Source organism: Myxocyprinus asiaticus, chromosome 22 (assembly GCF_019703515.2).
Source record: "Myxocyprinus asiaticus isolate MX2 ecotype Aquarium Trade chromosome 22, UBuf_Myxa_2, whole genome shotgun sequence".
NCBI classification, from domain to species: domain Eukaryota; kingdom Metazoa; phylum Chordata; class Actinopteri; order Cypriniformes; family Catostomidae; genus Myxocyprinus; species Myxocyprinus asiaticus.
The window spans coordinates 10669341-10686960 of NC_059365.1; the positions used below are offsets into that span (position 1 = coordinate 10669341).

General features: G+C 38.8%; 1 protein-coding gene across 2 annotated transcripts in view; it reads right to left on the reverse strand.

Annotated features, from left to right (window-relative positions):
* Positions 1-3267: 3267 nt before the first annotated feature.
* ctbp1 (C-terminal binding protein 1) overlaps positions 3268-17620 on the reverse strand; it is a 28190-nt gene continuing 13837 nt past the window's right edge. For both annotated transcript variants that reach the window (XM_051649583.1, XM_051649584.1), the window contains exons 2-9: positions 16609-16763; positions 16376-16520; positions 16055-16261; positions 15096-15310; positions 11599-11729; positions 11258-11385; positions 7396-7516; positions 3268-7276 (exon numbers count right to left, since the gene is read on the reverse strand). In XM_051649583.1, the coding sequence (XP_051505543.1) occupies positions 7087-7276; positions 7396-7516; positions 11258-11385; positions 11599-11729; positions 15096-15310; positions 16055-16261; positions 16376-16520; positions 16609-16763 (1292 nt within the window). In that variant the 3' untranslated portion in view covers positions 3268-7086. The remainder of the gene's footprint in view (positions 7277-7395; positions 7517-11257; positions 11386-11598; positions 11730-15095; positions 15311-16054; positions 16262-16375; positions 16521-16608; positions 16764-17620) is intronic.

Sequence of the window (17620 nt, forward strand, 5' to 3'; positions counted from 1 at the left end):
CACGCTGGGTACACTGACCCTAACGTGAACCTCACTTGGACAAAAAGCACTTGATAAATCTGCCAATGGGCAAGTGGGAGAAATGAGAGGAAGAGAGAAAGAGTTGATATGGCCAAGAAAGCAAAAGAGTTTGGAAATGTAAGAGGATGTAGGACCTAGCATTTTCACAAAAAACAATTTTTTTTTTTTTTTAAGAAGTTCACTTAAATTCAGTGCTACAATTGACCAGTTCTGTAAGCTTGGTGCCCTGTTTATTTGCAAATATTTAATCTAGAATTAATTCAAAGTTACTTTAACTTTTCAAGCTAAAAACTCTTTTTACATTTTATTGGTAACACTATACAACAAGGTTGTACTGCATTCATTAATATTTAACTTTTACAGCACTTCTTAAACTTGGTTAATTTCATACTAATACATTTTCAAAATTAAAAGTTGCATATGTAAACATTAGTTAACAAATTATAAAATGTATTTATAATTTAATATTAACCAAGATTAATGAATGATGTTAAAAAATATTGTTCATGGTTAGTTCACATACCCAATCCATTTACTAATGTTTACAATAAGGTTCTGATGGTTAAGTATTACTTTTTTTTCCACTGAATTTGTTCAGTTCAATACAGTTGAAGGACAACGTATGCTAACCTTATGAGTTTACCTTGGATTTCTGCATTAATTAGCCATAAAACCTGAACTGATATTCAGTTACAGTCACAACAAACAGTCCGCTTAAATTTCACACAAAGCTACATTTTCATGCCTTTATTGAACACATTCAACATACTTTTTCCACCCTTTGCTGTAAATGTTTAAAGGGTGTATTCAATAATGACAGTAAAACATTGGTGTGTTTAGTCTGTGTTTGTCTTTGTCATAACTCATTAGAAGATCAGATCAAATTTTATGACCAATTTATGCAGAAATCAATAGTGAACCGATGGCTTTTTCTCCCCATGTTATGAAAGCGTAACCAACAGAGAGTTCTGTGATCCAAAAACTTCCATTTGTTTTGGGACAAATGGGTTACGAATGACTTAATCTAAATGAGATCACTGCTGTGTCGTCTCACCGCAATAAAACATTTTTAGTATCAACCTGAAAGTCTTTTCAGCTCTGCAGTTCTTCAGGTGCGGCTGTCTGTTCCTTCACAAGCTCCTTTTTCCCCCCATCATTTCACATCTTACAACTTGTCAACGGAACGCATGACCTCATTTTGTGGGATTAAGTGAAGATGCATTGAAGCGATGTCAAATAAACTGACAGTATACGGCAACTCGAACTCTGAGATAACATCTGTAGAAAAACATTTACATGGGGACAGACTAGAGCATAAACAATCCTTCTCTCTTGACCGACTGCCATAAACAGTGGTATATAGTTTTACGTCTTTGTCTGAGGGAAGCCGTTTTAGACATAATACATAGTCACCTTCTCATCTGGAGGTGTAATGTAGCCATATGACACAGTATCATGTCTGTAGTAGAGCCTGGGTCACTTCAACATATGACCTTTATTATGGACTTTGACTCTACTTTAATAGGTCTATCCTTTATCAAAAGCATTTTAATCAAAATCAATTTTTGGAAAAGGTAACTGTTGAACTTTGAAGAAATCAGGCCCAAAATACTTAACACTACATAATTTTAACTCTAAAAAAAGTATGTTCGGAATATATATACTTGATGACTAGATGAACCGACTTGTAGGCCTACGAAGGTTTATTTGGTCTCAAACTGCATCAATGAAATATGGTGCCTGGTGACGTAGTCGCAATTGCGAGAAAGTCACAATTGTGAGTTTAAATCTCACAATTTACTTTGTTTCTAAAAAAAATAACATCTATAACATACAAAAACACTCAACAGGATATTAGTGCCTATGTACCCAAGGAATTTATATAGAGAGGAATCCTTTTTTGTTGTAGTTTTTAATAGAGCTACATTATATTTCCAAGCCTATTTAAAGGGGTTTCCTTGATTTAACCAGACAAAGACTGTTTATAGCCAAACATTTAGGGCTAAACTATGCTCCTAAACTTTAAGGTTAAAAATAAACACCTTTTAAATGGCAAGGACACCAAACTGCACAATGGAAAAAAACTTATTTTTGCCAAGATAAAAGGATTTTCTAACTTTAACAGATGTCAACACAGAACTTAAAATGTGGCAGAACAAGTTCTCTCTCTCAGAGCCATCTGGTATCAATTTGAGCTGGTATACATGGTAGGGGTATATGCCCTGAAAACATCATTAACCTGATTAGCAACACATCACCACCCTGGGACATTAGCTGATAAACAACCATCAGGCACATTCAGTGGGGGCACCCTACTAAAATTACACTACAAAAACACTTTTTCCTTCTCCTTTTATTACCTCTAAGTCTCCAAAATATGCTTTTCTTTGACTTACATCCAAAACGGTGGAACAAATCAGTTTGTACAATGTGTTTGAGCAAATAGTAGGGACAGGATGCACTAGTAACATCATGAAATCACAAACACCTGAAAGAGCAAAGCCTGGAAAATCTCGGCTACACTGAACATAAACAAAAAAACAAAAAAAAAAAAACAAAAAGAAATTTAAAACATTGCTTGAAATCAAAGTTGGCATGAAATCAAAAGAGATTCAATTTAATTTAATACACACTCCTGGTCTTATTCTGTGCGATTCATAACTGCACATTACTCAATGCGAGCAAGCCCATTTACCTTCTGACACAAAAGGAGGGAGTAATCCTATTATTTGAAATCTAATGAATCCTGCTTTGTCAATTTTTGGAATAAACTGATTTTTGATAGTTACAAACGTATTGATGTGCCTGTAAATGAACTCAATGTTAACCAATAGTCAAATAGCCATTTAACCATTGCGTTAGCAGCCTCATGTTTCAATCTTAAAAGGAATATTCCGGGTTCAATCAACGTTAAGATCAAATGACTGAATTTGTAACATTATGTTGGTTACCATAAAAATGTATTTAGACTCGTCCCTCCTTTTTAAAAATAAATAAAAGCAAGAATCGAGCTTACTGTGAGGCACTTACAATGGAAGTGAATGGGGCCAATTTGTAAACATTAAAATACTTACCGTTTCAAAAGTATAGCCACAAGATGTAAACAATATGCTTGTTAACATGATTTTATTGTGATAAATTCGCTAACTAACCTTTTGTGTATTATATACATACAAGGTTGCAAATGCCATTTCATGACGAAGTTCAGCTTCTCAAATTACATCAGAAAAAAAGAGCCACCAAGTGTTTAATCTTTACGATTTTATTAAAATACCTTGTGGAATTTACCATCAGAGGTTACCATCACAAACATGATTGTTTTCTAATAAAAAAGTAAACAAAAACAGTAAAGTAAAGCTTAAGAGCCTAGTTACAGGATAATTTTTTTTTGTGTTGTTTTTACCTTTTTTTGCAGTCTGGTGATGGGGGAACAGGGGAAATCAATTCACAAAAAAAAAAAAAAAAAAAAAAGGAATCAAAAGTTCACATGTTGTAAAAATACATTTCCCAACTTCAACGTTACACGCAGTTTTATTAAAACATTCATTCTTCTGTTGTTAGGTGTCAGTGCGACAAATACGCAAAAAAGAAAGCAGAGGAGAGAGAGCGGTGTAGAAAGGAAAGGATCACAGAGAAAGACACTCACTGTTGAAACATGGACTTTGTGAGAGAACTAGAACATGATAGTTATTGGGATGGAGGAAGATTATGAGAGACGGTTGAAGGATGTGTGTATGGAACCCTGAGAGAGAAACTGACTGCTCCAAGTCCATATCTTTCCTCTCCAGCCTCCCTTCATGGACTAGACTTAGCTACAGCTTCATCCCATCGCAGGGATCGGCATGTCCTGAAAGGTTCTTTCATAGTGCCTGAGCACTTCACAACTTAAAAGCAAAAGCCATGTGTGTTCTCCAGAAATATGCATCAAGCAAACAGAGCAACATATGGCTAAAGAAAACAGCTTTCTCTCTCTTGCATGTGTGTTTGTGGGGGTAAGGGTTGTGAAGGGGGAAAGGATTGGAAGAAACTCACCAAGCCCACCACAATCTACAACCATAAGGCAGCGAGGGAACTACATGAAAACTACACTCTTAAGATAGCAAGGGCCTTCAAACAAGAGGGATTTCTGGATGCTGAATCACAACAGAGGGCAGAAGTATTGAACAATACTCATCTTGAAATGTTTCAGTACAACATGTTGAACACTGAATGACAAACAAGACAAGAATTTGTAATTTCTTGGTTTTAACACAGTGCACATCAAAGCTGGATGATGCTGACGGCAAAGAAACACCACGATAATGCTAGAAGAAACTTTAAAAAAATGCAATAGAATTTAAAAACCGTAGCACAAAAATGTACAGAGCAGCTATAAAAGGGGTGTCACTTCAGTCTAGGAAAGCTGCATGTCACTCAAAACTCGACACCAAAATGTGGCCATTGAGGAACAAGGGGAGGGTCCTAAAAGGTACAACTTGGTAGAAATATTTTTCTGTCTCATCATGCATCATTTCATGAGTAGGGACTATCAAGGATGACAACCATCTGGGGATACTTGCAACAACATCAGGTACATAGAATGGACTTTTGGTAGGCTGCAAAGTATCACCCCAAATCCATACTGAAACATTAGTTTCATTTATGTACCAATTACATAGTTTTGCACCCCCTTCTCCATTTATTAGCAAACATCTCAACGAAGACATGAAACTGTGCTCCTTTGTACAGAAAATTACAAAATCACAGAACGTTCTTAAGCTAAAGCCTGAGATTTTAACTACATCTAATGAAATATATAAAGACATCCTAAGCATAGGCAGAGACATATTGCGTATAACCGATGTACTGGATAAGCAGTCACACGCCTTCACATACATGCAGACGCATACACACCCCCTCAGATATACGAACCTATGGCCTAAAAAAAAGCTGTACAAAGAAAAAGATTTGAGCATACATTCAATATCTGTTACTGAGGTACTATAAAGGCCTTGCTCTTCACACAGAATGGTATCCCGAGACACTCTCAAGCTTGGGATGACCTACCTTCTTTGGAAAGCAAACAACTATTGTGTGACCTAGCTTCTTGCATCCTTTTCACCTTATCATGTGTGCTCTAAGAGTCATCTAATAGTTAAACAGCCATTTCATATGCTGATATAGAAGACACCCATGAAAATACCGCTTGTTGACAGCAGGGTATGTCTGCGTAAATTAGTGGAAAAGTGTGGCATAGAACCGCCACATCACTCATCCAGAGCATTTATAAGTCTCAAGACTATGAGCCATGGAAAGAGCAGCCCTAGCAGTCTGATTTCCTGCTAAATCGTCTTTTATAAACACAAGGTAAGCTGTGCAAGCAACCATTGGCCATGTGATGGTGAGCTGGGATGAATTAACCAGCCAAATCCACAGCAAGTGAGGTAATAGGCTGTAAGCTGGCCACATACACAAGGAGAAAGCAAGTCATCGCCTCCTGCTGGCTAAATCACATTAATGCAGCCTCCAGAGCAAATATTGGGCTTAAAATCAGCAGAATAAGCCCTAGCATAAACTAGGACTTCTTCCCAAAAAGGTGGATGAATCGAAGCTCTTTGCAATTGTATACTAGGGCTGTATGAAAATGTGTTTGTGGGTGGAGAGACAGTGAGAGTTAAGTGCCTTGTGGGAAGATACTGGGGAGGAAGGGCAGGGCTGGTGTGCTACACAGTGATTTCATGGGAAGAGATGGGTGAGAGGACGAGTGGAGATATGAAGGGTGGAGGAGGAGGGCACCTTGCTGTGTCACAAAGAGAAGGCCAAATTGGAAAAGGAGGCACAAGGAGGAAGTACAGCAAGAGATATTCAGGACAGAGACAAGATATGGAATACAAGGCATATATTCTTTGACTTTAAATGGCTAAGCATAAAAAAGGTGCCTATATTATCAGCTATGGTGGATCTCAGTATGAGTCAAGTGGAAGTCAATGTTGTACACACATTGTAAAAAGGGCATTCCTTTTTTGGGGGAGTTTAAGGTGTGCAACAAACCTTTTTTGTCAAACAGCACTGCAGAAAAAAAAAAAAAAAAAAAAGGTATGTCGTTTTTTTACCAGCAATGTTACACAATGTGACTTTGAATATGGCTTTATTTGGCTATAAGCAATTCTAGATCTCCCATTATCATCAACCTGTTTACCAAGCAACACAAGCGGCTACAAAAAATTTAAATCGGCCATCACAAGACGATGGAATTTCACTTATGCTATTTCAACGACACTTATGCTGACTTCAGGCTTAATGGATACTGTAAATCTTGTGACTTAAAGCGAGCACATGATCAGACCAACCCCGAACAGCTCTGAGGGGGTGAAGCTCATGATTTCTGCAAACACCTTTCCGAGAGAGAGTGGGAGAATATGGAAAATTCTAGAAGATGCCTTCCACATGAAGAGAGAGTGAGAGGAACTCAAAACATCTGAGCTCTTCCCATGGACCGAGTTACTCTTAGCCATGGGCTAATCATTAGGCCATGATCTCCATTACTGAACACCAGCTGTGAAAAACGCTGATGGCTGTTGAAACCGTGGCTAGAGGAATTTAATCAAAGACTTAAGCCAGCTGTTGCTTTGTTTTGATGATCAAACATTTTGCTAAGACAAGACAGGTTGAGAAGGTTTACAAAATGTATGCTTAGAGGAGAATGGGGAGGGTGAAGGAAATAAAAGAAGATCAATGAAAATAAATTTTAGAAACACTACTCAGAAACAAACTCCAACTAGTCCAGAGTAAATACAAAGCAAAGAAACTGGGATTTTGTAGCTTAGAGAGAGTGTATCAACCCAATTATTGAATCCTTGAGAAGTTATTGCTTACTGCCAAAGTGAGAAACAGATAATACAGCGAGTGGAAATGACAGGTAAACTGGGGGTAGAGGGTTTCGAGTGGGTCACTCCTGGGTTTGTACACGTTCTGCTGGGCTGGGGTGACCAAAGGTCACATCGATAGCAGGGGTGTCAGCCTTGGCCGACTCCTGGGTGAGGTGAAAGGGCATCAATCAGGGTAAAGATGGAATGTGCTGGGATGCTATTGGTCAGAAGGGATGTCTCTGTCAGCCTCTGCCTTGGAGGGTTGCCCAGGAGATGGGGTATGAGGTGGGTGAGAGATGGGGGCAATGGCGTGTGCCAGGGGCAGAGATCCAGCCACAATGCCCTCCACTCCTGCCCCGGCTCCAGGCAAACCGCCCGCTGCTACACCAATCAGCCCGGCAGGGAACCTGTAAAAGCAAATTAAATGATCGTAGGTTTTACTTATCAACTAAGCTGAAATACTGTGGAAAAAGAGGAAGAATGGCAGTTTAAGTTGTGAATAGTGACTGGCTTGAAGTATATTCACCTATAGGCTGCAGCTCCGTTGAGCTCAGAGTGCACAGTGGCGGCCTCCATAGATGGCCACTGAGATGCTGACATCAAATACTCCTTGTTAACACAATTTTTCAGACTGTCCGGGATACGGCCTGCAGATACACAAAGTACTAACAATGACTACAAAAACATCAGCAACAGAATACATATGAACACTATGGCTAATCAACCACAGCCTATTAATTGGAGCACAAAAATTCTACCATTATCCCACAATAATGCCAGCCAGCAGCCACTGAAGCGAAGCAGGGTCGGGACTGGTCAGTACCTGGATGGGAAACCCCCTGGTAGGCCTGTCGCGATTATAAAATAATCTCCGATCACGGTTATTTGATCTAACCGCGGTTAATTAAAATAACCATGATTATTGTGCACTTTAAATTCCAATCACATTTTACTGTCCACATGTGTGTCTCATTCAATTGAACTCCGACAGTCTCTGCACCGCGGACTCTAAAGGGCTCGTTAAGATTAACCGCTTCTGAACCATGCTTGAAATGTAAATAAAGAAAAAAATATAAACAAGGAATTTAGTGAACGCAAAACACTCCTGTTTCACTTTAATTTAACGATCGTGTAATGGCAAATGTTATTTGTCGTTGTGGCTTCATACATGTAGTGTTATTGACACGCAGTCCTGTGTCACGCCCACTTTATTTCTAAGGATATGACAGAATAAGAAAACTCAGAATCTCATATATATATATGTATGTGTGTGTGTGTGTGTGTGTGTGTATATATATATATATATATATATATATATATATATACACACACACACACACACACACACATATACATATATATATATATATATATATATATACACACATACATATATATATACACACACACACACATACATATATATATATGTATGTGTGTGTATATATATATATATATATATATATATATATATATATACACACACACACACATATATACATATATATATATATATACACACACACACATATATACAGGTGCATCTCAATAAATTAGAATGTCGTGGAAAAGTTAATTTATTTCAGTAATTCAACTCAAATTGTGAAACTCGTGTATTAAATAAATTCAATGCACACAGACTGAAGTAGTTTAAGTCTTTGGTTCTTTTAATTGTGATGATTTTGGCTCACATTTAACAAAAACCCACCAATTCACTATCTCAAAAAATTAGAATTCCAGCGTGGTACTGTGATAGGATGCCACCTGTGCAACAAGTCCAGTCATGAAATTTCCTCGCTACTAAATATTCCACAGTCAACTGTCAGTGGTATTATAACTAAGTGGAAGCGATTGGGAATGACAGCAACTCAGCCACGAAGTGGTAGGCCACGTAAAATGACAGAGCGGGGTCAGCGGATGCTGAGGCGCATAGTGCGCAGAGGTCGCCAACTTTCTGCAGAGTCAATCGCTACAGACCTCCAAAGTTCATGTGGCCTTCAGATTAGCTCAAGAACAGTGCGTAGAGAGCTTCATGGAATGGGTTTCCATGGCCGAGCAGCTGCATCCAAGCCATACATCACCAAGTGCAATGCAAAGTGTCGGATGCAGTGGTGTAAAGCACGCCGCCACTGGACTCTAGAGCAGTGGAGATGCGTTCTCTGGAGTGGCGAATCACGCTTCTCCATCTGGCAATCTGATGGACGAGTCTGGGTTTGGCGGTTGCCAGGAGAACGGTACTTGTCTGACTGCATTGTGCCAACTGTGAAGTTTGGTGGAGGGGGGATTATGGTGTGGGGTTGTTTTTCAGGAGCTGGGCTTGGCCCCTTAGTTCCAGTGAAAGGAACTCTGAATGCTTCAGCATACCAAAAGATTTTGGACAATTCCATGCTCCTAACTTTGTGGGAACAGTTTGGGGATGGCCCCTTCCTGTTCCAACATGACTGCGCACCAGTGCACAAAACAAGGTCCATAAAGACATGGATGAGCGAGTTTGGTGTGGAAGAACTTGACTGGCCTGCACAGAGTCCTGACCTCAACCCAATAGAGCACCTTTGGGATGAATCTGAGCAAAGACTGCGAGCCAGGCCTTCTCGTCCAACATCAGTGTCTGACCTCACAAATGTGCTTCTGGAAGAATGGTCAAAAATTCCCATAAACACACTCCTAAACCTTGTGGAAAGCCTTCCCAGAAGAGTTGAAGCTGTTATAGCTGCAAAGGGTGGGCCGATGTCATATTAAACCCTATAGATTAAGAATGGGATGTCACTTAAGTTCATATGTGTCTAAAGGCAGATGAGCGAATACTTTTGGCAATATAGTGTATTTTGATATTTAAAATATTATATTTCATGTCATTCATAATCATACGTTATAAAACCTTTAAGGAAATCATTTAAAAGTTCAAATATGAATAAATGACATAAGGATTATGAAGCACACATACACCCATGACCAAAGCATGACAACTTGTATGACAATTATTCATTATAATCATGAAAGCCCTGAAACAGACAATTAATCATCATAATCGCAATTATTTGTTTGACAAGTAATCATCAGCCAAATTTCACAATTCGCCACAGCCCTACCCCCTGGGGAAAAGAAAGGTTGCTGCTGGAAGAGGTGTTAGTGAGGCCAGCAGGGGGTGCTCTGCAGTCTGTATGGGTCCTAACACCCCAGTATAGTGATGGGAACACTATGCTGTAAAAAGGCACCATCTTCCAAATGAGTCATTAAACTGAGGTCCTGACTCTCTCTGGTCATTAAAAATCCCAGGGCACTTCTCGTAAAAGAGTATGGGTGTCCTGGCCAAATTCCCTTGTTGACTCTTTTCAATCATGGCCTCCTAATAATCCCCATTAATGAATTGGCTCTATCACTTTACTATCTCCTCCCCACCAATAACTGGTGTGTGGTGCATGTACTGGCACACTATGGCTGCTGTTGCACCATCCAGGTGGATGCTGCACACTAGTGGTTGTTGAGAACCCCTTGTTCACTATGTGAAGTGCTTTGAGTGTAGTTTCAGAAAAGCACTATATAAGTATAATGTTTATTCATTCATTAATTTTAGAGCTTAAGGATTTTAATTAAATTACTATGCCACAGACAGTCCTATACTATTACTGTGATAATTGGTAGCAAATATAGTAACGACGACAACAAATGAAAACGTCAGTTTCTTCAAAAAGAACACAGCCATTTCGGCTAACCTGTTACAGAGAATATGGAAACAAAATATATCCTTATCTTGACCATTTTCATTAAAAATGTATACTTTTAAAATGAATAGAACCACAGACATTATAAAAATGCTAAATTTAGTTTTCAGAACTTGACTAGTTAAAAAACAGAGAGCTTTCAAAGAGCTTTCCAAGTTGACTCCATTTATGTAACCTCCTCAAACAAAAAAGTCAGAGAGGTCTGATTATTTTTTAAAAGACACATGACCCCAATGGCAAGCACTACATACACCCTATCTTCAGATACATTTTAAAATAACTGTATATCTTTAATAGAAATATTCAAGACGAGTAAGCAGGAAATTCAGCATTAGTCGTTAATTTTGGACATAGAGACTTCTTTTTTCCAAGATCTGTTGGCTTCAAAAGTTTAACTTGAACATTTTTATTTCTTTATTGCTTGATTTAGGAAGTAAATCGAATACCCATCTCCAATGTTTTTATCATTCTATTTTTATGAAACGTGGAATTGTTTAGACATGGTTGCCAACACTAATGAATAACTTGTAAGCTTCAAATAAAAAAAATAAAAAAAGAAAGCATTTCATGCTCATCCAGTGACAATTTGCAGATGTTTAGCAGTAATGTTCATCTGCAAGAACTAAGCTGGCACAGACTAATAATGAACACCTGTGGTTTTCTGACCTGTAATGGCTCTGCGCACCTCCCTCGCTGCCTCTTCTCTAGCCTCAATGGAGGCCTGTTCACTGTACCAGGATGTGTGTGGGGTACAGATAAGATTTGGGGCATCCTTCAAAGGGCCCTGAGAGAAACTGATGCAGAAGCAAATAATGTTATCTGTCACAATAATATTCAGAAATAGCTATGGGGTCCTTTCATAGACCAGTTACTGAATGTGCATTATAAAACTGCTTAATCACTTTGATGTTCAGTTTCACCAAGCTACATAATTCAGAGAATTTAGGCTGTATCAAAGTCCAAAATATGTCATATTAAAAGTAAAGAGCAAACTGTGTTTCTCTTACCTGAAGGGCTCTGTCTCATGGACGTCCAGTGCTGCTCCCCGTATTCTTCCCTCTTTTAGAGCCTGGGCCAGAGCTTTCTCATCCACCAGACCTCCACGCGCAGTGTTCACTAGGAAAGCACCCTGACGCATCTGCAACCACATTAAACAGTGTTAAAGAGTGAAAAACTATCTGCGTCAGATTTTGCACAACAATTTGTGGATGGTCATTATATTTAGGCATTTTTAAACTTGGTTTGTTAGCTTGAAAAGAACCAAAGTCACAAGAACTTCTTGCCCCTATTTTGCCATTGCAAAGCCTTTCCATCAAACTAACCAGAGAAGTTAAATCACACCCCGTTATTTCACATTTGCACTCAGTATGGACAAAAGTGTCCAGAGTGTTTAATTAAGATATTTATCTAAATGCTGCCTCGAGCCTATGGCTAAACCCCAAACTATGCATTAATAAGTCCCCTTTTTGTTGGTCTGAGTGGATTGCGAGGGGGGATTAATACACTCGGTGATCTTTATGAGAGTGGTGTGATGAGATCCTTTGAAAATTTGGTTCAATATTTTGGGATCTCAGTTTTTTAGGTATCTTCAGCTACGACACGTGCTCTGTACTATATTTGGGAATAGCATAAACCCCCCTAGAGCGGCAGATACTCTGGGAGAGGTGATTTCTGCTTTTGGAAAAGGCCATGAGGCATCAGTGTATTTACTCCTTATTAATTCAGAGTCTGGGGGACGGAGTCTCAACCACTCAAAAGATTATGGAAGAGGGATTTAGACCTGGAATTGGAGGAGGGAGAATGGGCTAGGATTTTAAAAAACATAAAAAGTGCATCTAGAGATGCAAGGGTGTGCCTTATACAATTCAAGATTTTACATCAGTTCTATTGGACCCCTCTAAATTGTATAGGCTTGGTCTTAAAGACACACCCACCTGCTGGAGATGCCAATCAGAGTATGGAGATTTAACCCATGTCTTTTGGGGGTGTGTGGAAATTCAAAAGTTTCGGTTAAAGGTGCAGAGTCTGGTGTGCGAGGTGTTAGGTATTCAGGTATTATTCTGCCCCAGGCTCTGTATCTTGGGTGATGGGGCGGTCATTGACATTGTAAGTAGACACATAAAGAATTGGGTCTTAACCAGTGTCATGATTGCCAGGGCAAATCATTTTGAGGGGCTGGAGGTTGACTGGAGCACCCTCCTTTCAGGAGTGGTGCTCAGAGATGGGAAGGGTGGTGGCCTTTGAGGAAGTTACTTTCAGAGGAACGGGGAGGTATAAAGTGTTCGAGGAGAAATGGGGCGGGTATTTGTAATTTGTGGATGTGTGATTATTGTTGTGTTTTTTTTATTGTATTTTTTTATGTATTTTTTTGTGTGTGTGTGCATGTATGTCTATGTCATTTAAGACCACTGTTATGTTGCAGAAGTTTGGGTGGGATTGGGAGGAGGAGGAGTAATAGTTGGGGTTAAGTTTGATTCTATGTATATACGTTTTGTTCTATGAGGTACATTTATGTGAATCAATAAAAAATTGTTAATCAGAAAAGAACCAAAGTTCCCAAAGAATTGACACACTGTACTATTTGGCTCTAAATTTTGTTTGCATCAACACAAGTATGAGTGCGGCAGCTGTTAACCACTGAAGCTATGTAATGACGCCTTTTGCTTCACTGCTTGACTCTTCTTTTGTTCCGCTTTGTTCCTTAGCACAGATAGAAAGAAACTTGCGACTGTTTGCGGCAGATGCATTGGAATATAATAATAAACCTTTGGCATTTATCTTGGGAATGACTGTGTAACAGTCAAACATATGGCGTCACCCGTTCACATCCACAAATTAGGCCAGATTGCTTTCATTCCAACTGCGAGCCATACTGGAGTCAATCTGAACCATACTGCCGTGGAAAGGGAAACTGCAGTACCAACACATTTTGTAAAAAAATTTTGTTAAGATTGAAATCAGGTCTTTTAGACTATGACAGGGCTATTCAAGGCTATGGTGGGCCACCAATAATTTTTATCTGACCCTCTGTCTAATTTTGATAAAAATCACCTTGCAGTCTGAGTGTGCGTTTACCTTTTTCTGCCGATAGTTCAGTTACACTGCTTTCCAATACATGAACCAGGACAATTTAGGTAAGCATATTTGATCGCCTCTTATTCAAATGTATTTATGCAAATTTCTTAGCTGCAAATCTGTGCGGTCAAATCTACAGATGTAAAAATATAATCACAACAGTTGTTATAGAAGTGATGTCAGCTCAAATGCACAATCTTATTAAACTAAAGAGAAATCAATGATGACAAGCAAACCTTCAAAGAAAAATTTGTTTTTATTCTCCCTGCTACACGTGTCGGGCGTTTCTCATCTGTTCAGGGTCTGTAGTGCTCATAAAATGTGCTAACTAGCGATGCTCCGATCAGGATTTTTACAGCCGATACCAATCATTTCACCTTTTATCAAGATCTCTGTCATAACTGGCTATATGTAAGCTTTCTGCACACTGTCACCATTAATTGAATTTTCCTCTTCCCAGTAATATCACTTTGCCTAGCTTTTGCTGACAAAAAAGTTAAAAGTTTAAAAGGCTTATTTAAAAAAAAAAAAAAAAAAGACTGAGAAGCTGCTGCCATGAACGATAAGGACCGTTTCACAGCTCACGCTGTTTTCATTTGCCTTGTTGCGTGTGAAACGCCACATTAACAGTACACAAGCTTTTCATATTCACCATACCTCTCCCACTGCATCGTTCTAAACCGCTGAATACATTTTGTTGTCTTAACACTATGCCAGTATTCCCCACACTCTGAGATGCCGCAACAGTGCTGCTCAAGTCTTAAAGGAGCCACACACCTTTTGCGACATTATGCAATTGGCCAAATTACCGATCGAGTCATAGGACGTGAATATCAGCCAATAACGATCAGCCAACGATCGATCGGAGCATCCCTAGTGCTACCGTGAAGCACCACTGAACCTGCGGGGGGGGGGGGGGGTGGTTGTGAAAGAATAGACATTCTTATTTGATACTGTCAAAGATATAGGCTTTTGCAGATCTACATGTTCCTCGTACTTTCCATAGTTTGTAAACATATGTTAAAAAATGATCATTATGTTTTTATTTTCAAAGTAAAGTGGATCCAAATCTATTTGTTTAGGTTTATGAAGGTTATGAAGTCATGTTTTTTCTTATTTCCTCATCTTAATGAGGAACCTATGGCATTTATTGCCTTTAATTTTTTTTTTCATGTTAACATGTTATTTACAATGAAAGTGCTAAATGTTCTGCCGCTGTCAAGTTTTTATTTGGATAATCTTGCCCCTGCAAGAAAGTAACTGAAGAGCCCTGGACTATGATCGGTCAAAGATGGATTTGGGTCAACTATGCTTAGATTAATGTATATATATCTAGTCAGTGCTTTACCATGTGTGTTTATGCACAACACATCGTATTGAGTGGCGTTTCACAATAAGAAGAGTGTTGCTGGAAAGCTGTATTTTGTACCTGTTTAATGGTGAAGTCGTTGATGAGGTGATGGTTATGTTCATTCAGACTGCAGTGTAGCGACACACAGTCAGAGTGTATGAGCAGGTCCTGTAGTGTGGCCATGCGCTGGAGCCCTAGTGATCTCTCTACACCATCTGGCAGGTACGGATCATAGAAAATCACACCAAACCCAAAGGCCTTTGCCCTCAGAGCAACTGCCTGGCCCACACGTCCTAAAGAACAGCCATTATCAGAAACCAGTCTTCAGTCTTAGACTTCAGTTTACTAACTGATCCATTTTTAACACATTACTAATCTGAAGTCAGTATAAAAACTTGATTAGATAGATTCCTCTATCAAAAGTCTATTAGATTAACTTTTTAAATGTCTTGGGACCAATTCAAACCAAAACATGCAAAACAAGATTTAAAGATGAAATACATCTCTATGAAATCCTTCACAACGAATTTGAATATTCCACTTTAATGATCTGATTTATTCTCAAATTCACAGTGAGGGTGAATTTTTTAATTGTTTGGATGCAAAAAGTATTTGAACTTTTTTTGTTGCAAAGAATGGTGACAATTCGGATTCATAGCAGTTAGGTTTGGTGCTAGGTTTTTGCAATGAGTCAAATCAGACTTGCGGTGTGAACAAGCCATTAAACTCACAAAACTGGCATAGTTGAGACCAAATTATGCAGCTAACTGTTACATACAAGTTCAGCTCTCCATTTATAATTTTACCTAACTAAAAAGGCAAAACAAGGAGACGCTGATGAATGTGCAATAAATATATACACAGCCTTATCAAAGTTTGCTGGCATGATTACTGAATGCATTTAAGCTTAATCTATAAAATTTTTAATGATGATTGATTAAATCATTAATATCCCTAGTATAAACACTAAAATCAAAATACAACATAATAGCCATATAATAGCCAATAATCATTTTAAAGACTGATCAAGGACTCACCAAGCCCGATGATGCCCAGCGTCTCTCCTCGAATGCGGGCAGCGCCTCCAGCCACCTCCCTGATCTGCTCCACGCTGGAGGCACGAGTACCCTCACGTAGAGCCTGATGCATCCAGGTGACGCGGCGGTATAGATTCAGAATTAAACACATGGCAGTGTCTGCCGTTTCCTCCACAGATGCCGCTGGCACATTACATACTGCTATACCTGTTCATGATCGAGAACAGGATGAACAACAAGTTTAAATGGTCAATTCTTAAACTCATTCAATCAAAAAATGAACATTTGACTATACAAGGACACAACTAGGTTAAAACTCACCCAGATCTGCTGCAGCTTTAATATCAACATTGTCAAATCCACTGCCAATCCTCACAATGACCCGAAGACCTTTGAATTTGTCCAGGTCGTCTCGTGAGAGCGTAATAGTGTGGTAGAGCAAAGCTCCAACGGCCTCATTTAGAACCTGCAGCACAAACGGTCAAATTAAAAACTCGAGGTATTCGTATTGTATTAGAGGTAGGCAGAGACATTCGTATAAATAGGGACAATACCTTCTCGTGAATCTCCTGGGTGGACTGGGCATCACAGAAGGCCACAGTGGCCACATCCTTCAGTATGGGCATCTCCACTGTGCAGTCCCGCCCATCCAGCAGTGCCACCAGAGGACGAGGGTGCATGGGCCCATTGAGGATGGGTGGTCGAATGCCTGCAGGATATATACATCACTTATGTGGGCATTAAGTCATTACTAAAATGCTTTTAATTTGCATTAATGATTTACTTGGGCAACAACAGACAGAATTGGATTTAACACTGAAACAATCCACTTAGAACTTGCACGATCCTCAAAAAAAGAAAACGTCATACATTGAGCAACAAAGAAAGACCCTTTAATAGCCATGTTTACATGGACCAGCACAAACAACAGATAGTATTTGAAATAGAACAAATATAACCGATTAAAACTTCAGTGATTCAGTTAAAAGCTATACAGACTACCAAATAAAACCAGTGATGACATGTCTCCCAGTAAAGTATTGGTGTTATGAGGGACAATCTTTACTAAAAAGATTAGCATTTTAAAACCATTTATAGAAGCAATGGGCTGACACTAAAGGCCCTGATATACTTCATACAAAATCAAAGAACAAATGGGCGAGACGTAATTTAGAACAAAATCTGGCCAAATAGAAGGTGTCCAAGTATGTATCGGTGGTTCGTAACCACCTCGCCGGGGCAAACTTTCAGGAAAACGTCTTACTCCATGTACTCAGAATGTAAACAAGACAAATTAAATATTATCTACTGCATATTATATATATATATATATATATATATATATATATATATATATATATATATATATATATATATTACTTTCAATCATCATCGAGAGGTTAAAACAACTTTTACTGACCTCATGCATTTTCTACTCATAGAATGAGACAAAGTCATTGATAACACATTTAAAATGTCACATTAGTTAAGGCTTTACATGTAATCTTGAGCGTCATTATATTTAAATGTAATTCTAAACGCCTCCTACAGTGATATGCCGGATGT